A 23,707-nucleotide genomic window follows, 5' to 3' on the forward strand; every position below is an offset into this window, starting at 1 on the left:
TCATTATAATGATGTGCATGGGAGTCAATATAATGCCTTATAATGAACTACCATCCCTCTTTATAATGATGTGTATGGGAGTCAGTATAATGCCTTATAATGAACTACCATCCCTCATTATAATGATGTGCATAGGAATCAGTATAATGCCTTATAATGAACTACCATCCCTCTTTATAATGATGCGTATGGGAGTCAGTATAATGCCCTATAATGAACTACCATCCCTCATTACAATGATGTGCATGGGAATCAGTATAATGCCTTATAATAAACTACCATCATACTTGCTTATAAATCAAGTCAAACTGCAAACAACAAAGATCCTGATCTGCCATAGCACATAGTGCCTGCAAGTCAGGGTCTATGTTGTATGCTCTACTGATTACTCCTAACAAACTGTAAAGACCCAGATCTGCCATTGCATTTTGTGATAGCAGATCTGGGTCTGTGCAGTTTGCTGTTGGACTTGACTTATAAGTGAGTACATGTGGTACATTATACATAATCATTCTCAAATTTTAATGCTCTCCATGGGAGTAAGAATACCTTATAATGAAGTGCATGACATGTACTGTGCTCCCTCATTATAATACTGTCCACTATGGAAGCTTTATAGTGAAGCTGCCTTCCAATAATGCACATAATATAATGGTACTATGATGAAACTGGATTCATGACCATACTTGCTTTATAACACTTATAATGTAGGGCATTATAGCAAGAAAGTGCTGTATAAAATAGTTCTTTGCTTAGAGGCCTTCTCTTGTATGCAACTAAACCAGAATATTCACAATATAAACATGCCATCATGAGTGTTAATGAATGGACAATTTCGATTGGAAGAGACCCTAAAATGCTAATCTAACTAGAGCATATTAAGTTTACCCCACTCCACCCCTACCCCAGTGTCAAACCTCATGTTCTACCTAGACTGGCAGTACACAGTAAGTATTATCAACCATGAAGATTTGCAGCCCAGTCTGGCAGCACAGAAGAATCTATGGGAAAAAAATCACAGGACCTGGCAGGTGCTATTGTACCCTTACCTTGAATATATTACAGGCCAGAACGATGTTCTCTGTGTCAAGTAGATGGATGTGAGAGGTTGGGATCAGCCCAGACTTGCAATATTTCAGCATCTCAAGCTTGGTAAAGAATTCTTTTTGCTGCAGAATAAAACAAAAATCATTAAAAATGTTGGTCATATATGTTTTCACATGGAAGACAATGTTAGTCTAACTTGCTATAGCATGCACAGGCCTCAAGAGGTTTTAAATGCAAACATTGTAATTTACTATAATATGCACAGGCCTCAAGAGACTTTACCTTTTTTAATTTGCACAGGCCTCAAGAGACTTTAACTTCAATTGTATGCACAGGCCTCAAGAGACTTTAACTTCTATAGTATGCACAGGCCCCACGAGATATTATATGCACAGGCCTCAAGAGACTTTTATTTCTATAATATACACAGGCCTCAAGAGATTTTAAATGCACACATTGTAATTTGCTATAATATGCAAAGGCCACAAGAGACTTTAACTTCTGTAATTTGCACAGGCCTCAAGAGACTTTAACTTCTATAGTATGCACAGGCCCCATGAGACATTATATGCACAGGCCTCAAAAGACTAACTTCTACAATATACACAGGCCTTAAGAGATTTTAAATGCACACATTGTAATTTGCTATAATATGCACAGGCCACAAGAGACTTTAACTTCTATAGATTGCACAGGCCTCAAGAGACTTTAACTTCTATAGATTGCACAGGCCTCAAGAGATATATTATTTACAGGCCTCAAGAGACTTTAACTTCTATATTATGCACAGGCCTCAAGAGATATGTTATGCACATGCCTCAAGAAATATAATATGCACAGGCCTCCAGAGACAAAATATGCACAGGCCTCAAGAGATTTTAACTTCTATAATATACACAGGCCTCAAGAGATATTATGTACAGGCCTCAAGGGTTTTAACTTCTATAGTATACACAGGCCTCAAGAGATTTTAAATGCACACATTTTAATTTGCTATAATATGCAAAGGCCTCAAGAGATTTTGACTTCCATAGTATGCACATGCCTCAAGAGATATAATATGCACATTCCTCACGAGACTTTAACTTCTATAGTATGCACAGGCCTCATGAGATATGTCATGCACAGGCCTCAAGAAATATAATATGCACAGGCCTCTAGAGATATAATATGCACAGGCCTCAAGAGATTTTAGCTTCTATAATATATACAGGCCTCAAGAGATACATTATGTAAAGGCCTCAAGAGATATAATATGCATAAGCATCAAGAGACTTTAACTTCTATAGCAGACACAGGTCTCAAGAGATATAAAATTCACAGGCCTCAAGAGACTAACTTCTATAGTATACACAGGCCTAAGAGATATAATATGCACAGGCCTCAAGAGATTTTAATATACACAGGCCTCAAGAGATTTTAAATGCACACATTGTAATTTGCTATAATATGCATAGGCCTCAAGAGTCTTTAACTTCTAAATATGTGCAGGCCTCAAGAGATATTATATGCACAGGCCTACTTCTATAGTATGCACCGACCTCAAGAGATATATTATGCACAGACCTCAAGAGATATGCACTGGCCTCAAGAGATTTTAACTTCTATGTTATATACACAGGCCTCAAGCAATATATTATGTACAGGCCTCAAGAGATATAATATGCAAGAACATCAAGAGACTTTAACTTCAATAGTATTCACAGGCCTCAAGAGATATAATATGCACAGGCCTCAAGAGACTTTAACTTTGATAGCAAGCACAGGCCACAAGAGATATAATATGCACAGGCCTCACAATACTTTAACTTCTATAATATATACAGGCCTCAAGAGACAATATGCACAGGCCTCAAGAGATTTTAACTTTACACAACATAATTTGTTATAATATGCACAGGCCTTAAGGAATTTTAACTTTCTACAACATGCACAGGATTCAAGAGTTTTGAGCTGCATTGTAATCTGCTATAATACACATAGTCCTCAGAAATTTAAACATGAGGATTTACAGATACAAGTATCTCCAAAAACTTAAATTAATCTTCAACATGTCCAAATTTTAATTTATATTGTACTTTGACCTTTGACCCATGTGCCAAGCATTGTTAAACAAGTATTCTTCTATGTTCTCTGTTTTATGTGATACCTGATGACAAGCTAGTGATCAAACAAAATTTAATCGAGTGCTTCATCTCACTGGAGTACTTTCCTACTGTGTTTTAATAGGTCATTTTATTATGACATACATGTACATAGAATGGTGTGAGAGGATGGGGTGAACTAAAGCATCCCTGTGGTACACTTTGCCAGCAATGTTCCCGCTAAGCTGCACGCGCGCAGCTTGTTTGATGTCATAGCGCAGCTAAATGTATTCTGCGTGCAGAGATAATTCTTTTGATTTCTCGTGAACACAATTTCTTCTAACTGATTACAGTTGTTCATTGTTTAAAATATTTTCAGTCTTGACATGGTTGAGATTAAAATTCTAGATGTTTGATTTAATGGCATTTAATCTATAATGACCGTGACCACCCACCCACTTTGACGCACCCTGCCTGAGGATACAATTTCTGTAAAAAAATCTGCTCAGTAGGTTTTGCAGTCTGCTCAGTGGCCTTTGCTTGGCACTCACTAGTGTACATGCCTTAGAGGGAACGTTGTTTGCCAGTTCCACTGCTGCATAATTTAAAAACCAAAACTTGACATTAGATCAAGAAAAATCGATCTGTGAAAACTATCTTATAAAGATGTGAATACTGGACTGCTAGATGAATAACTCAAGTGTGATAACAATACATGTATAAATCCCATCTGTTCAAAAAGCAATACCAACCAAATACACTTACTTTTAACTCTAAATGCATTAAAACACAGCTTCTGATCTGGTGCTGCATAATGTGCAAGCAGGTCAATATTTCTGTTTTTTGTTCAGCTGATTACTCCTAATAAAACTGCATAGATCCAGATCTGCCAGTGCATTATGTGACAGCAAGCCGGGGTCTATGAAGTTTGTAGTTGGACTTGACTTCAAGTATATATGGCACCATACTTCATGCGTGCTTAAAAGATTCTTATTTAGGTACATTTCATAAGATGAATCAGCACATACCAATGTTCCCATCAACATGATTTCTACTACTGGTAGTCTAGTTATCTCACAATTGGGAGCTCTCCACACTGGTGGTGCATTTTCTCTCACAATATGTCATGCCACATAAAACATATCCAACATCCATTTCTCACATTTATTAAACCCACAAAATGAAACAATAACAAGACTCCAAACAAGAATGGTGGCATGTTCCAATGAAAATCATGACTTTCAAGACAGATTTAACAGTCACTTCCCTCACACAAGGCATGCAGGAATTAAGACAAATGGAATTAGAAATGGATTTATGCATAAGTTTTGACTAAAAGAGCATTTGGCGTTTATTATCTGTGGAAGTATTTATCTGAATATGGTACCATACAAGCTGCATAGAGTAAGCCTCCATGAAGGAGAATCTGCAACAAGATTTTCAGGATGTCCATTGTGATTCAGAAGGGCACCATTTTTATTTAGGACCAATTAGATATCATGATTATGATTTCACCAAAGGTGAAAATCAGATATGGCCATAAATTCAGGAAAATTAATGAAAGCGTTTTCAGTATCTTCATTGTGGCAGCCATGGTGGATTCTGTGGGCACAATTTTCATTTTTAATGCAGCTTTAACAATTTTTTAGTCATATCACTAGAATGTCTGCAGTGGGATAGCTTATAGTGATATATAACATTGAGGCATCCCCTCCCAGTCTTATTATCCTCACACAAGACTGATCAGTCCTAACACTAACTTCTTAATGCTAAGTGTCTAGAGAGGCAGCTGTTAGTACCATTTTTTTAGTCTTTGGTATGACCACTTAGGCCAACGGTGCAGTTTTTCATTTAGTACCAACCAGATATCATAAGGTTTTCATCTAAACCGTATGTTGATATGACCATTGATCATGGAAGAGTAGAAGAAACCAGATTTTCAAGATGGCTACCATGGTGGCCATATTGGATGTCAGATTGACATCATCTGCATTTAGGACCAACTAGACTCCAAGGGAAAAGATTTCCAAGATGGCTGCTGGCTGTTAGACCAGCATCATACAAGTTTACTGTTTTCGTTTCAGTGAAAACCCCATGATGATATGAATATCCATTCAACAGGCCTGATGATGTAGCATTAAGATTTCAAGATGGTTCCTGTAGTGGCTATATTGTATGTGTGTGACTTGGATTTTTAACATAGCTTTAACAACTTTTTCAGTCATATCGCTAAGATATCTGCAGTGTAGCAGTTTATAGTGATGATTAGCACTGGGGCATCATGCCACAGACATGAAGCATGATGTTCCACCCAGTCACATTATTCTGACTCCAGACCGACCAGTCCTAACATTAACCTTTTAATGCTGAGTACCTAGTGAGGCAGCTGTTAGTATCATTTTTATAAGTCTTTGGTACGACTCAGCCATGATTCGAAACCGCGACCTCCTGCATTCAAGGTGGACACTCTAACCACTAGACCATCAGGGTGATTGACTATATTGTATGCCTGAGCATTACCATTTTCATTTAGAATCAACTAGACCTTGGGATCAATGTGTATGTTGAATTTAGAATCAACTAGACCATGGGATCAATGTGTATGTTGAATTTAGAATCAACTAGACCATGGGATCAATGTGTATGTTGAATTTAGAATCAACTAGACCATGGGATCAATGTGTATGTTGAATTTAGAATCAACTAGACCATGGGATCAATGTGTATGTTGAATTTAGAATCAACTAGACCATGGGATCAATGTGTATGTTGAATTTAGAATCAACTAGACCATGGGATCAATGTGTATGTTGAATTTAGAATCAACTAGACCATGGGATCAATGTGTATGTTGAATTTAGAATCAACTAGACCATGGGATCAATGCGTATGTTGAATTTAGAATCAACTAGACCATGGGATCAATGTGTATGTTGAATTTAGAATCAACTAGACCATGGGATCAATGTGTATGTTGAATTTAGAATCAACTAGACCATGGGATCAATGTGTATGTTGAATTTAGAATCAACTAGACCATGGGATCAATGTGTATGTTGATATATGGGTGACTTTAACCTCGAAAATATGTTACACTAATGGATGGTGAACACTTTACATTGCAACTCAGCCAACCTTGAATGTTTATATTGCCAGATACACTGCCATACAATATATAGTCATTGACATCTTACAGTTTTAATTATGTTTTGTGACTAGGTCCATAGCTAGTGTCAATAGAGACATGGATGGACATCCACTAATGAAAAGTTACAGGCATATTTTTATTTTTCTGATGAAACAGGGTCAAGATTTGGAGACAGAGAACAAAAAATTGGAAGAAGTGCTCAATGTGCATTGTTACTGATACAGGGTCATACCAAATTTCGCTTGGCCCTGTGGTCATTGGTCAACATATGGTCTTGTGGTCAGGTGTCGACATATGGCCTTGTGGTCAGGTGTCGACATACATCATTACTGAGCAATACAGAAAGTTTCTAGGAAAAAGATTAATCCAGCAGTTGTTTTTTTTAATGGAGTAAAAACTTTTAAACACTTAACAATGCCCTGATTTTGTCTTCTTCTGAATTGTCTTATAAATCTGTATGCTGTTTTTCACTTATTTTCCAAGAATTATGTGTGCAACTTTTGTGTTATTAAACAAGAAACTTTCAGTAGCTTGGCAGATCTGGATCTTTGTCTTTTTTCAGTTTGATTCATCTCATCAGTGAGTTAATTCAGTATTCATGTATATGTTGGGTCCAATTGCAAATAACATAGACCCAAATCTACCATCACATAAAGAGCCAGCAGATCTGGGTCAATGCAGTTTACAATTGGATCGGACTTGTACATGAGTACATATGATAAATCAATAAAGCATAAAAACCTTTCGAAAATTTCGAGTACAATAATGAAGACTGAAAATAAGTCAGTTAAAATACAGGCAGCCACTGATCTTACCATACTGACCTGACAAGCCCACCCCATACTGATTACCTTTATTAATATGCCCACCCTATACTTTCAATGAACTTATTACCAAATTAATTACCTATATTAATACACCCACCCCATATTTCTGAACCATACTGATTACCTATATTAATACGCCCACCCCATATTTCTGAACCATACTGATTACCTATATTAATACGCCCACCCCATATTTCTGAACCATACTGATTACCTATATTAATACGCCCACCCCATTTTTTGAACCATACTGATTACCTATATTAATACGCCCACCCCATATTTCTGAACCATACTAATTACCTATGTTAATACGCCCACTCCATTTTTTGAACCATACTGATTACCTATATTAATACACCCACCCCATATTTTTGAACCATACTGATTACCTTTATTAATACGCCCACCCATATTTTTGAACCATACTGATTACCTATATTAATACACCCACCCCATATTTCTGAACCATACTGATTACCTATATTAATACGCCCACCCCATATTTTTGAACCATACTGATTACCTATATTAATATGCCCACCCCATTTTTTGAACCATACTGATTACCTATATTAATACGCCCACCCCATATTTCTGAACCATACTGATTACCTATATTAATACGCCCACCCCATATTTCTGAACCATACTGATTACCTATATTAATACAACCACCCCATATTTTTGAACCATACTGATTACCTATATTAATACGCCCACCCCATTTTTTGAACCATACTGATTACCTATATTAATACGCCCACCCCATATTTCTGAACCATACTGATTACCTATATTAATACACCCACCCCATATTTTTGAACCATACTGATTACCTATATTAATATGCCCATCCCATATTTCTGAACCATACTGATTACCTTTATCAATACACCCACCTTATACTTTCAATGAACTTATTACCAAATTGATTACCTATATTAATACGCCCACCCTATACTTTCAATGAACTTATTACCAAATTGATTACCATTATTGATACACCCACCCTATACTTTCAATGAACTTATTACCAAATTGATTACATTTACCTATATTAATACGCCCACCCTATACTTTCAATGAACTTATTACCAAATTGATTACATTTATTAATACACCCACCCTATACTTTCAATGAACTTATTAGGATAGTCTTATCATGGGGGAAATAAATTAGAGTTGTTTGCATGAGTGATGATATGGGTGGCTGGATTCTAGGATTTCTGCATGAATTAAAGTGTTGTTGTTGTTGTGAGGTTTAACGCCATTTTTCAGCACACGATAGGCTATGAATGGCGACTAGTATTAATGGTGGAGGAAGAACCCTGGAAAACCCTGGGAAGAACCACCGACCCACAAGAAGCAACTGGTAAGCTTTCTCACATACCCACATTGGCCGAATCCTAGACTCGAACCCATGCAGTCAGAGGTGAGATGGCAGTGATCTGTAACTAAGAGCACTTTAGACCAATTGGCCACTCGGGGCCCCTGAATTAAAGTGTAATATAGAGATGTTTGTATGAATTGATTGATTATAAAAAAACAAATAATAGGTGGATAGGTAAGTAGGAAGGTAGACAGATGGAATGATGGATGGATGGATGGAATGATGGATGGATGGATGGATGGATAGATGGATGGGTGGGTGGGTGGGTGGGTGGATGGATGGATGGATGGATGGATAGATAGATAGACAGATAGATAGAAAGATAGACAGATAGAGACAGACAGACAGACAGACAGACAGATAGATAGACAGATAGATAGATAGATAGATAGATAGATAGATAGATAGATAGATAGATAGATAGATAGATAGATGTGTGTGTATGTGTGTGTTTGTGTATGCATACATGCACAGGCAGATCCTGGTTTTTAGAAATGATAAATATATTACATATAGGAAAGACATTAAATACAAATCTCATATACATATTGTAAGGACATTTCATACACATGACAGATATAGGAAACACAGCTTAGTATGTGTCTAAAATGCATTATTCAGAGCTCCATCCACAGCTTTTAATTGTATCCGTTACAATGGGTCACATGTACAAGAGCCCCTAATCTAGAAAAAAAAGGATCTGATTTATTCTCCAAAATATAAATAATATGATGATAACTTTTTGCCCAAATGTCTACTGGACAAAATAAATATGTTGGAGACTTACAGTTTTAATTTAGTCAAGTATAAAAGTAAATTTTATAGAGAAATAAAAATACCCTGCTGTTAAAATACATATTCCCAATCACCAACTGTCTGTAAAATAATAGTGGTTGACATACTTAATGGTCCTCTTGAATGAATTTGGAAAGTTGTCACACGCTGTACATTTCTACTATATTAATGAAATTACCTCACAATCTAATGTTAGATGGACCAGGCCTGCAGGCCACAATCTAATGTTAGATGGACCAGGCCTGCAGGCCACAATCTAATGTTAGATCGGCCGGACCAGGCCTGCAGGCCACAATCTAATGTTAGATGGACCAGGCCTGCAAGACACAATCTAATGTTAGATCGGCTGGACCAGGCCTGCAGGCCACAATCTAACGTTAGATGGGCAAGGCCTGCAGGCCACAATCTAATGTTAGATGGACCAGGCCTGCAGGCCACAATCTAATGTTAGATGGGCTGGACCAGGCCTGCAGGCCACAATCTACCTATTTCTGCTCAAGAACAAAAGTTATTCTTCAAAACGCATTTTTCTTTGAGCAGCAATGAATCTGACCTTTGACCTCCAAATCAATAACCGTTTCATACCTTTATCCCCTAAAAATTTGGTTATGGCACATGATGTTGTCCACAGTTTAAGTTATTATACAAAAACCATTCTTCTTTCAGTCACAGTGACTTTGGACCAGAAAATAAATAGAATTTTTATGCCAATATATAAATCATCTACAAAATTGGTGAGTGTACCTTATACAGTTTATAACTGAAATTTGTGTGCAGAAATCATTTGTAAGTCACAGTGGCCTTGATCATTTTTTTTTAAACCTTGACACTGATCTGGGTTTTTCTTTATTTCAAGTGCAAACCATTCACAAAGCTTGGTCTGTGTATGTGATGCAGAATATTAGGTGTGAAAACCATGATATTCTTACAGTAATAGACCTTGACCTTTGAACAATGAAACTAATAGGCTTATTCCACACCCAAAGTGCAAGCCAAAATTTGTTGTTGTTTCCGTCAAAGCGATCTTGACCTTTTATGAAATTTTTACCCTGAAATTGACAGCTTGATCCTTAACCCAAGTGCAAATCATTCTCAAAGTCTGGTAACTCTATATGATATAAAGAACTCAATTTATTGTGTGCAAACCAATTTTCTTCTCTAAGTAACAGTGACCTTGATTTTTGACCCTTCCATCCCAAAATCAACAGGGTTTTTCTTTATTCCAAGTGCAAACCATCCACAAAGTTTAGTACCTGTAGATGGTACATGGAAACAATATGACTAGCAGACAAAAGGGACAGAAAGATATCATAAAATAATATGCCCTTCCCTATGGCAGGCGTATAATACAGACTGACAGCCTTCTTGGCTTCACTTGCATCAATTGCAGAATGTTCTGGACCAGATAACAGACTATGAAAAATCAATCATGTGATATATTAACTAACGTTGTAAACAGTGCATTTCTAGTAAATGGGCAGAGGTATAGGTGCTGAAGACATTCTTCAAGAAAGACCAAAGAAAAGCTGTTGAAAGCATGAGAAAGACTAAATTGGATATATTTTTCATGCCTGAAGATTCTTTTGGACTACAGTGTTCAAATTTTCCATTCTTCTCAGATGATGTGAACTGAAATATTCTTCTTTCAACTGTTATGAGAATGCATTAATGATTGTATGTAATTATTTTAAATTAATATAATGTTTTTATCAGACTGATTCCATAATATGCATGTTATATTTAATGAAAATATTAAGTAATATTTCAGACTCAGTTATCAACTTTATATCGATTACAAACATCTGTGTCACACCTGTCTATAAAAAAGACACCCCTTATATAAGGCTACCTTCCTGCTGAAGATTGGGAACTGGCCTTGCAAATGGGGACCACTATGTCTGAATGAACATTTAAAATCATCAAGTGTCACAGCTTGGAGATGATAGACTCCTCTTATAAAATACACAAAGAAAAGTCTTTGTTGCAGAGTACATTTTCTGTAAGACACAAAATTATTGAGATCAGATCAGTTTTCCACAACAGAAAACATACAGGACTGATTAAGGTAGCTAAAAAATTACTAAAGAAAACACGTGGTATCGAATACTTATATGAACTTTTAACATTTTCTTTCACAGAACTTTTGTTTCAAATATATAATTTCTTTTCTAATTATTAACATATGGCAAATGTTTGCAACCATATAATTTTACATTCAAAAATTTCTCAGTGTGTTCACACTATGTAAAAATTAATATAAAATTGATGATAAAAACTAATTATCACTTCATTTTACACCAACTTTCTCAACAACTCCACTGCCGACAATAAATAAGAACACATCAATGATAGAAACTAATGATCAAATCAACTGACACCCAATCTCTCTCAGAGTTCACAGCAGGTAACAAATAACTAATGATCACATCATTCTGAACTTGACTTTGAATTTACAAAGCAGAAATCTTTATACCATTTTAAAGTATGTTATAATCCATTTCGTATTTAAGAGTTTAATTTGAATGATTCAAATAGCAAGACTACCTGATCTGCATTCCAAGCATGTAGTGAAAATCTCCAAAGCAGCAGCAGAGGGGGCGAATCGGACATTTTGTCCAATCGTTATTTTGCTTAATTAATACTTTCTGCACTCAACGATCTAGTGTCGTCAGCGCCTGGTAAAAAAAAAACGACGACGGTCCATCCTACACGATGGTGACGTCATTTGGTTTAATTAACACCTTCTGCGCGCCGATCCCCAGTGTCGTCAGCGTCCGGTAAGCACATCGACGACCGCGTCGATGTCATCGCCCCCTCTGCTGCTAAGTGGTTATTTACAATGATCTTACAAACAGAGTGATCACTAACTCCTCCTCCTGTAGATCAATTAGGTTATTTGACTGATCGGTGAGTTTAAAATTAATTCTCGTTAAAAACCGATCATGGCATCGCATATAGACCGGATTAATCGGATTCTCAACGATTAAAAATCCCGGAGGGGCTGTTGGTGAAAATGAATAAAGGATATATCCCTGTTGAGCTTGATTTGATTGATTGGTATCTACCTGGTAACTCCCTTCGATAACATCACACACTAGATTGATTGCTATCACCGATGCGATATTTACGTTGTATGGAGCAATATGCCTACCATCATCCCCGTTATCGTGTCTGAGGATATAAGTTGATGGACCGATAAAATCATTAAGAGACTTTCTTAGTTCTGGCGTGTTGTATCTTGGAAACTTAAAATCGGGTAAATCGGCTTCTGCGATATTATACTCGGTTAGGAATTTTTGTTTATTATCAATTCTGCTAGTGGATATTACCCCGATGATTCTTTCATTGATATATTCCATGTCTAATATAAGTTGATTTAACACCTCAACGTGTTTTTGTGCTTTTGTTTCCCGTAGCTGTTCTAGTTGTGATTGGTAAATACGATTAATCTCGATAAAAAACCTATCGATATCATTTAAATTAACTTCGACCTCGACGACCGATCCAGGAGTTTTCTCGTACCTAAAATACCAATACATGGTATTCCTGTCTTGAAATGTAAACCAGTCGGGGGGTGACGAGTTTTTCATAACAAACAAAACATCTCGATAATTGGGATTAATCTCATGATACGATTGTTTGCCCTCGGGGTTTTCATAAGGTGGATTCTTAGGCCATCCTAGTATGGTTCTTATTGAACTGTTATAAATATCAACCATATACCCCGGTGTGCTTATTTCAATCGTCGACGATAACGTCGGTTCATGAACCGTAATAGCGATTTTTGATTCCTTTCCTGTGATCGATTTTATCCTGCGTTGAAATTCTTTATTGATTTGTTCTATTTGGTATGACCCAGTTGGTATTGTAACCTCCTCCCAGTTTGGGGTTCCATCGGGTTTATTTTTCCGTGCAAAAACCAGCGAGTTATTAGGTTGTTGTCCGTTAAATGCGTCCGCTCGAATATTAGGCCAACTGTGATATACTCGCAATTTTGCCAGCGCTATTTCCTTCACTGGAACCGGTGATGGAAAGTTTACACTGAATTCGGGTTTCGTTGATGTTATCGATATCATATTTGTTTGTACCGGAGTGGTGTTCTCCGCGATCCGCTGAAGTAATTGAAACCCTTCGGGGTTCAGTGACATTATTATTATTTGTTGTCTTTAGTGTTTAATATTAATAACCAGAGCCCATTGAGGTGGTTCCGGCTTCCAGTTGAAAATCCTCGATTTTTGACATCGCGGAGCTATACAACTGGACCATCGTGGAGAATTCAACATCGGATACGAACAAATTATCAATCGATAACGAGATCAACCCGGATAATTTCGAGTATGCGTCGGATACTATTTGATGTTTTACTGTATACTCGTTGAGTTTTTTCTGAAAACACGATGATATCTTTTTAGTGATTGCGTTGGCGACTCCAGCAACTGTTGTCATTGCGGAGACAGCGATTGGAACAGCGATCGGGGCTATCGTGGTCACCGTGGATAAAATAACACCGGTACCGGCTATTATACCCGACACCGAGTACACGACCGCGTCGATGGCGGTTATTTTACGACGGTATTTTTTTATTTTTACACGGTATTGTTCGGAAAGCGTTTTCAAGTTCGCGGAAAATTCTTTTGCGGTATCGAATCGATATTGATGTGACGTCGGTGATACCTCTGATTCAACTTCCTTGGTGGTCATTTTTATTTTAAAAGGGTTAGTGTTTTTAATTACTTAGATTCGCTGCAAATTCCACATACCATGTAATGTTTGCCCGGGCTAGATTTCTATCAACGGCATAAATTGTAAACTGTTCAGTTGCGTTCCTGTCTATAATTGTTGATATTGTATTGTTAAACCCGGATGAACTCGACGATAATATATTAAACTGCATCATTGAAACCAGTGTCAATCGATAAATACCCTTAACAGTTGCGGTAATATTTACTGTATTCTGTGTAGGAGTCCAATCGAATGATCCATGCCGAATTGTGTATACTGTGTTGATGATGTTCTCATGAGGGATTTTTATTTTTTCGAATTGCTCTGTCATTCTAGGTAGTTTGTCCTTAATCGCTTCAACATCAGTTTTGATTGTTTTTATTTCCCCTCCATACGCGTCTACATTTTTTTTGTTCGCTTCAATATTAGTTTCGAGTTGCTCTGTTATTCTCGGTAGTCCGTCTTTAATCGCTTCAACATCAGTTTTGATTATTTCTATTCTACGCAAATTCGCGTCTATATTATTCTTGTTCGTTGCAACATTAGTTTTGATTGTTTCTATTTCCCGTGTATTCTCGGTCATACTTTTTTTGTTCGCTGCAACATCAAGTTTGATTGTTCCTATTTCATATGTATGTACGTCTATACCTTTTTTGTTCGCTGCAACATCAGTTTTGATTAATCCTATTCCCCGCCAATACGCGTCTACATTTTTTTTGTTCGCTTCGACATCAGTTTTGATTGTTCCTATTTCCTGTGTATGCGCGTCCACACCCTTTTTGTTCGCTTCAATATCAGTTTTGATTGTTCCTATTTCCTGTGTATGCGTGTCCATATTATTTATGATCGTTGTAACATCAGTTTTGATTGTTTCTATTTTCCGTCCATGCGAGTCTACATTATTTATGATCGTTGCAACATTAGCGCCGATTATTTCTATTTCCCGTTCATGCGCGTCTACACTCCTTTTGTTTGTTGCAACATCAGTTTTGATTGTTTTTATTTCCTGTCCATACGCAGTGATATCATTTATAGTTATTGTGATTTCATCCGGTTTGGCATTTTTTTTACCAAGGAATTTATCAAAGTTGTCATCGATCCTGTTAACATTTTTTCGTAACGAGGTAAATTGGCCCGACAGCGTCGTAAACTCCAAAATAGTATTTTTTATTGTTGCAAGATTCGGTTCGGTTACCGTCGGGGTTCCAAAAAAACTAGCGGTAGTGAGTTGTATATCGGTGACAGATTTTTTCACCTCGGTGGCAGATTTTTTCACCTGCGCGTCAAGTTCGGTCACCGATCTATCTAACCTTGTAAAACCGTCCTGGACTAATGTTACCCTATCCGTCACCGCTGATATATGTCCACCCGGTCTGAGTCGTCCGTCGGCGGTATACAACGCGATAGCGCCCTCGTCGGTATCACGCTGTCGTATTAAAACGTCATTCAGTGACACATTACCGGATTTCAATTTACCCTGGCGGTCTTGAAATACAACTATTTCGCCCGGGTCAACACTTGTTAGATTCAACATATCAGTGATTTCATCCTCAATTAGTTTTTTTATGTCATCGGTGGCGGCCGTTTCCGTGGGCTTTTTCAGCGCCGAAACCGGTCGTCCCCAGATATCAATCATTATTATTGTAAATGTTATTCTCTAAAATCCGTTGAGCTTCTACGACCCCACTAGTGTATTCGTTTACAACCACATGAGGTGGTTTCCGCGATGATGAAATCGCCGCGAGTACGTTCAATACCTCACGGCCACATATCGGCGGGTCACTCAATTGCTGTGTTGGCAGCGTGGAATAAAAAACCCGGGTTGAACACGCCGGGGCTGAACACGCCCGGACATACCGCATGAACTCTTTCGGCGGGGCTAACCCGTATGAATCAAAATAGACGATTGCACGCGGATCAATCGCGTACGCAACCCAATGAGTTCCCGCTCCGGAGGACCCATCGAGGTTAATTATGCCTGTTTCAGTATTCCTTGGGGCCGCCGGTAATTGATCCCTCATAAAAACACCTCTGAAGTTTTTTATCGCTAACGCGTTTGCGGCGTCTATTAAATCAAAATTAGACATTGGAGTCATAGACTCAGGAGTCATTGACTCCCGAGTTAATAAACGGTTCCCGGTAGTCTTAGACCCTTTCCCGAATACCATGAATACGGGGTTCCCGGTAGTCTTAGACCCTTTCCGGCCACGGGTCGTTTTTTTTTGTAGCCTTTCCCGGTTGCCTTCTTTAATGCCATTCCCGCCGCGGTACCAACGGCCCCCAACGCCGCCGCCTTAGCCACTGCTGGTGCGGCCGCGGCAATCAACGCTGGAATCGCAGCTAACAGCGGAAATATCCCACCGGTCTTTTCCATGTTTTTAATTGCTGCGGCCGAAAAATCTATTTGAACACCCTTTTTATTCTTCATCGCATCATTGAAATGTTTTATTTGACGCGCCGTCAACGATATCTTATGATTACCACCCGCCATCTGCGACGGCTTCAGCGTTATTGTGGTTCCGCATTGTTTAGCCGACTTTGATCGTAATTTCTTGACTTGACCATCAGTCAACTCTACACTGACGACACTATACGACATTTATTGTAAACGCGTTTTGTGCTTTCAATTACATGTTTTCCACTGGCGCATCAACGATTCTCATTCGTCCACCAACGCCTTCCAACAGCATTGATTTATCGCTGAGAATGACAGCAACCGCTCTATAATTAACACCACCCGGGGCTATACGAGCTCGGAAGTGTATATCAACGACGGATTGTCTCGTTAAATCAAGATGTTCCAGCGAAAAATAATAAATCGGATACAGGTTTTTAAAATCAAGTTGTGATATTTGCAAACCAGTGTCGACGTTTTGATCACGACCCATATATGACAGCAATCGATGATACACACGTGCGATATGGTTGTCGCCGTAATTAAGCTGTATATCCTCGGATGGTTCCTGTTGTCCGTTTATTCTCAGCGAAACATCCCTGACTCCTAATTGATCAAATATCATATGGCTGTGTTCTTGACTACCCAATCGATTCCTATTCTGCAGCGCTATGAATATATGACGCGGGGCTGAAACACCCTGTTTTGACGCCAGGTGCCATGTAAACGTATCGGCGACGTTATCCTCTTTAGCATCAGTTGTTACCGCTAGCCAACTCAACAGCGATTTCCCTCCCTGTTCCATAAATGCTAACAATCGTGCTTCCGTGGTAACTGATGGAGTCAGCACCGGCATCCACAATGCCATTTTAGTTAAAATGACTTTACCGGCAGCGACGCCAGCAGCATGCCATATTGCATTGTTATCATCGCCCCTTCGCGTCAGCGCGATTGTATGCTTAGCCCCATAGACAACTTTTCTGACATTTCTGCAGAATCCAAATATGTGATGGAGTGGAATCGCGCATGAAAACTGTCGGCGTGGTCCTTGCAACATTCCTACTCGTGCTGCGAATCCTAGATTGAAATCATTGTTGGTGTTTTTTATAATATTAAAATTAGCACCTGGTCTTGCTCTGCGGTCTGGATTGGCTGCTTCAGCCTGTGGGTCAGTTGCGGTATCTCTTTCCGCCAGCACGTTGATGTACTGAAGATGGTCAGCGTTATTGGTGGTGTCCTTCGAAAACATCATAGATGGGCCCGCCGATCTTGTATAATCATCCGAGTATCTCGCCAACCCAATTATCGTTGTTGCAACATCAACCTCGCGTTCTATTGATTCAATTTCTCGCCCGTCAATAAGATATCTGGCGCTCTCAAATAACGCCATGATACCGTTGTTGACGAAGCCAACTCGAACACGATGGTCATCTGCGTATGGTGTATTATCGGCGGCATTTGTCACGAGTTCTCCCTCAATTTCGATAAACGCTTCACACGGCAGAAAGTATTTACTGGTATCTTGGACCTGAAGTTCAATTCGCGATCGTAGGTCGGGTTGCGCTGCATAATAAGAATAATATTGATAATCACGGACAGAATCATCCCTGCGCACTGGGGCATCCATATCAAACGCGGGATCAGCGGTACGCGCAAACATTCTATTATTTATCATGTTGATGTTTTCAATTGCGATTTTTTCGTCGTAAATTCTTTGAATTTAAACCACTCCCCGCTATCGCGTTCATGAGCGCGTTGGTTGCCGCATCGGCGGATGGCGAAGTCGTCGCCAACGACTCTAATTTTTCTTCCACGGCGTTATTTATTACTTTACTGACATTTGCAGGCATCACTGTCGTTGATGGCATTACCGGTGGTTTCTGTTTTTTTCTCCTGAATTTCACCAATGACATTAGTTTGTCCCGCGCGGCTGAAAACGCCCTTCCGGCAACATCTCCAATGGCACTAATACCCTTATCACGAATAACATCAATAGCCTTCATTCCTAATTGTTTGGCTAACGGCGCTACTTTTGGAGCCATTCTTGTAAATAACCCCGCAATGGTGCTACCGAGACCATCTCCATAGTACGCGCGGTAAACAGGCAATCGCGAGTTTACCACGTAGACGAGTACTGGTTTATCATGGTTGTAGTGTATGATCATCCTTATTAAAAACACCAGTTTTCCAATTAATCATCCACGAGTTCGTCTATGAGCGTTCGATATACATTAATGTCCATAATACCGCCTGCAAATAACCGCTTGCAAATATCAGCGGCCTCATTGATTATTTCCGTAGAGTTATTTCCGGCTCGTTTTCCTCCGATTAGTACTTCCAGCCGTGATATATCACTGAGAACACTATTAGGACAGGTAACGCCGTAGGATTCTTTACCAACAGAGTATCCTTTTCCTTTTTTTGGTGTTATACTCTTAACTTCCTTGTGGAATGCGTCGTAATCGGATTTACTACGATGTGGTAATGCATCTTTATGTTTACTCGCTAAATACACTATTCTTGCCCAGTCCTTTAACGACTTTATATTTTTCTCGTAACCGCTATTGATATGCTTCTTATCTCGTATGTTCTTAGCAAAATTGTTGGCAGTAAAATTAATTAATTCTTCCCTGTTGCTGAAGCCTCTAATTTCATCTATTGTGCTCTTCTTGAGTACAATACGGGGTATATTCCCCTCTTTTTCTTCCGGTATTTCTTCTTCTGGTGTTTCTTCGGGTATTTCTTCTTCTGGTTCTTTCGCAGTAGCGCCTAGTTCTTCTTCGTCGGCCATTGTAACATAGGGTTCTTGTGGTTCGGTTATAGCGAGTGGTGGCGGTCTCCGTGTTGTAGCAGCCGCTATTTTTGCAGGAAGTGTTTCTAAAGACCTTTTTGTTTGTTCGGTCTGAGCCGCTATCTTTTCAAGCGCACCAAGAACGGGTACAGTTGCCGCCGTAACATCCTTAGTCGCTTTAGTTACCGGGGCAAATAACTGTTCGCTTCCAACAGTAAAATCGGTTTGCATTTGTTGTCGCGTTTGAAGTTTCTCTCTCACCCTGTCTCGTAACGGTATAAACTTTTTAAGCGCTGCTAGCCGCTCTCTGGCTAGCCGAGTAGTAAGTGATTCACCTACCATTATTGTAAATTGATCCGCAATTTTCTAATTTTCCGCCGAGTGTACCATCGGGAGCTCCACGGAGTTTTCGTCTATAATCCTTCTAATGTTTTTGATCTTACTAGAAATCTCCCGGCGTCGTTCATAAACACGTCCGAGTTTTTTTCGTATTATTTCAACGGCAGTAAATAGTCCAATGAATGCATTTGCGTCATTGTGGTACAGGTTCTCATTAATCGTATGTTGTAATCGTTTTATAAAAAAATACTCGCGGGCCAGGGTAAAACGCCCCCGTTTCGACTGTTCGTTAATAATCTCATAATCGGATAATATTTTTTCACTGTCGAGACCATCAGATAATTCAATTCCTTGATTTTTTAATTTTGAAATCTCAGTTAATATATTATTGATGTCTTCGATATTCATTATTCTTATAAAACATCTTATTTCTAATATCAAAAATTTTAATAAAATTATTGGGGCCATTTTTGACCCCGTTTTTTGTATGGACAGTACAATGCCGTAGATCTCCACTCGAGTGTTGTGGCAGATTGCAGGCATACATGGACAGTACAATGCCGTAGATCTCCACTCGAGTGTTGTGGCAGATTGCAGGCATATACATATACTTAATTAAGGACATTCACATCTTGGAACCCCAAAGCATACATCTCCGGGAGGGAGGCCTAGGGTGACAAACGTCATCGTAGACCGCCCAGAAGATATGCTTGGGGGACATCACTACATGTACTTAATTAAGGATGAATATATTTATAATGAAATGATTGATGGATGATGGGACGGCACAAGACAGCACAAACATAAAACGGCGGGGCGGAACTCTACGGCCAATTCAACCAATCAAAAGCAACCCAATTAAATTAACCCGGTTGCATGATTGTAAACAAAAGACAACCACACGCCCGGGTCAAGAGCGTGGGTTAGTTTTGATTAGTTGAATTGGCTTTCGAAAGCCCCAGGCTTATAACGAGTCATCTTATATATAAAGTGACTAATACAGCGGCGTCAGTCACAAGGTGTGTGTTAATTTGAATTCCCTTGAATCGTTTGAATCCTTAAATACTTATTAATGGTGTTTCACGGCATTTAAATGAAACCAAATACTCAAATAAAACATTAAAAAAAAGAATACAGCTGTTAGATAATAGCGTGTATTTCATTAGTTTTCATCGTAAAATGATTAATTAATCGCAACATTAATTGGACTTCAAGGGACGCAACATTAATTAGACTTCAAGGGACGTAACTCTTGTCATGCGACGCTATCACAAAACGAGTTATCTCCCTTTGATGTTATATATGAAAATCGAATTCTATGACCCGTCTTTTTTGAGATCGCTGTTTGATATATTCGTTCTGCAACAAATTGTATTGAGGCGATACAAATGTCAAAATATTTTCCTGCCTCATTCATCGACTGAAATATTTTTTCCTCGTGAGTTGTTGTATCAAATGACTTTACGGGTTTTGCTTTCTTTGAGTATTTACCAGTTTGGCCTTTTTTACTATTTTCACTCTGAGAGATGGCTTGCAGATTACACAGTCTATTATTCTGATAATTAGAATCAATGTGATCAATAACGAGACTATCTTTGATCAATCCGTGGAAACATTCATAGATGATTCTGTGACAGAGATATTTTTTCCCTCCAGCAGTAAACATTAAATACCCGTGATTGTTTTTCCATCCAACCGGCTTCTTCAGTCTACGATTTCTAACAATACCGTCGCGAGATGCCTCGTAATTGACGAGCAGGGGATGCGGCTGAAATTCTTGGTCCATTTGTATAATAATACTACTTGTCTAATTTATTATTTGGTTTAATTATGAATCTTTCAACGTAGTCTTGGGGGGTTTTGATGACGAAGTCGGCGGTGGGGTTGATGACGGCGTTTTTAATTCGCTTGTCATAATAGCGTTTTAGTTCCCTGTATCGCTTTCCGCCACAATTGATACACAACTGTGATTTTCCTCTTACACCGACGTGGCAAACCAAGCACGGGAGGGGGCCAAGAGAACCATTACGAACGCTTTGTAAATGATACCCGCAGAATTCACCTCTACATGATTTATTGCACGGGGTTGTCGACCCAATCATCAACCATTTGCAGTGATTCATTATACTATATTCTTTCATTTAAATACTTGTTTTAATTATATGGATGAGTTCGAGAGATTGGCAGCAATTAAACCCCGGAAAAATATTAGGTTTAATCTCGATAGAGTCCTCAAGGACACACCAAAAGCGTTAATAAACGATAAAACCCTGTTGAGTAAAATACGCGATTGTATCAATGAATTCAAGCGTGATGGCGCATCTCACAGTTGGTCAACATTTCGAATTGATGGCATTGTTGATGCTACCATGAACGACAACCGCGCAGCAATGATAATATCACAACTTGACGGTAAAAGGTATTTCTTCAGAGTAAAATTCATTGTCCGGGTGGAATCAGGCGATTGGATCATGCGTGATAAATTTGAACCAGTTCTCAGCGACAAGAAAACAGTCACTGTCAGCCGCGACTCCAAGCCGGGGTTGTTAACCGGAATTGACAAACCATACTATGAACGAGCGTATCCTGAAACAGCAGTTGTTTATGGAATATACCCGTTAAATAAGAAACCTGATATCGGAAAACTGAAACCGATGAAACAGTCAACTGGGATAAATTGTGTAGCAGAACGAATAATAGAGCATTTTACAAATGCATGTCGAGGAAACAAATTGACTGATTTACGACGTAGCAAAATCAACCAGTGGGAACTAACCGTAAAAGAGCGTGGAGCAACCATCAGCGACATAGCGAGATTAGAAACATCGCTGAGATTTCCAATAACCGTTACAACGATAACCGGTGAAGTATTATACGAATCGAAGTATAAATCGAAGGGAGCCCCAATCAAAATTATTGATCATAACGAACACGCATGGACGCCCGTGATCACAATATTTCCACGGGATAGAACAGTAAAGTATATACCCGAAGAATTCCTGGGAGAACAATTCTCCAAGGACGGTTTTCTCGCGGAGAGGAAACTATTTGATGCTATTGCCTACTTGTGTAAAAACGACCCTGTATCAATGTGGTTACTTCGCAGCGCTGAAAACGATGCGGATACCTTTGATCAGTTTGTAAGACCAAACGGTGAATTATATCGCACTGAAGCATTTCACAACAGGATGAAAAAAACCGCCATAGAATTTGAGGAGCATGATGAACAACTGCTAACAAATTGTTTTACGATTCCATCGGTTGTAGCTCATGTTGCAGCAAGGAAAAATGCGTGGAGACCAACGCGCAGGGAATTTCTACCGGATGTACAATCCAGTTGTTTGGAATACTATCACGGTGGACTATGGAACACTGAATACAACCGCGACGCTATGATCTCGGTTGATATGGTTGCCTGTTATCCAGCGAGTTTTCTCGGGTATGGATCCGCCGCTGAGTACTTTAGACGATTTGGACACCCCAGTCATGAAATGACTCGTGTTGCTATTAATGGACCACTGCCTGATTTTGATTTAACCGGATTCGCTCGCATAGTATCATTTGAATTCGCGGCAGGACTCCATCGCTGTTGCTATATTTGGATCGGTAAACACATGGCTGAAAAGAGATGGCTGCCAATAGCGCTGCTACGGTATATGATTGATTGTAGCATGCTAGTTTCGTTGATTGTCAGTGACGCGATTATATCATACCGGGCACAGACTGAAGTCTGGTTACCAGAACCGGAGCGTCTAGATAGCATAATTGACGAGTCCAGAAAAAACATTGATGCCGACGAGGAATATATCATCGAATGGTCCAGGAGGATATTTAACCAACGAAACCGCGAGGCAAAAGATCTCGGTAGAAGAATAATTGGTAAGTTCACACAAGGTGGAAAAAACCACGACTACAAACGATATTGCTCACGGCTGATTATAGATGACGCAGAATATGATTTCGTAATCAAGGACACAGTGGCAAAAAATAGATACGTGAACTGCAAAACAGCTTTCTTGTCCAATGGAACGAGGTTGGGTACAGTTGTTACCTACAGCGATGGAGACAGCCCGGCGTATCCACATTTGAGGGCGTCTATGCTGGGATATGCCGCTATCAATTTATTCTCGATGATAAATAGATTTCCCGATACCGCGGTTAGAGTA

The 23,707-nt window shown here is 39.0% G+C and overlaps 1 protein-coding gene across 5 annotated transcripts in view; it reads right to left on the reverse strand.

The window, feature by feature from the left end:
* Positions 1–23,707, reverse strand: part of LOC149804198 (unconventional myosin heavy chain 6-like) — a 294,440-nt gene that overhangs the window by 93,153 nt on the left and 177,580 nt on the right. For all 5 annotated transcript variants that reach the window (XM_089937853.1, XM_089937830.1, XM_089937846.1 and 2 more), the window contains one exon: positions 1,050–1,169. In XM_089937853.1, the coding sequence (XP_089793979.1) occupies positions 1,050–1,169 (120 nt within the window). The remainder of the gene's footprint in view (positions 1–1,049; positions 1,170–23,707) is intronic.

This window comes from Sinohyriopsis cumingii, chromosome 2, assembly GCF_028554795.1.
Source record: "Sinohyriopsis cumingii isolate HCF-2022 chromosome 2, ASM2855479v2, whole genome shotgun sequence".
Taxonomy (NCBI): Eukaryota; Metazoa; Mollusca; class Bivalvia; order Unionida; family Unionidae; genus Sinohyriopsis; species Sinohyriopsis cumingii.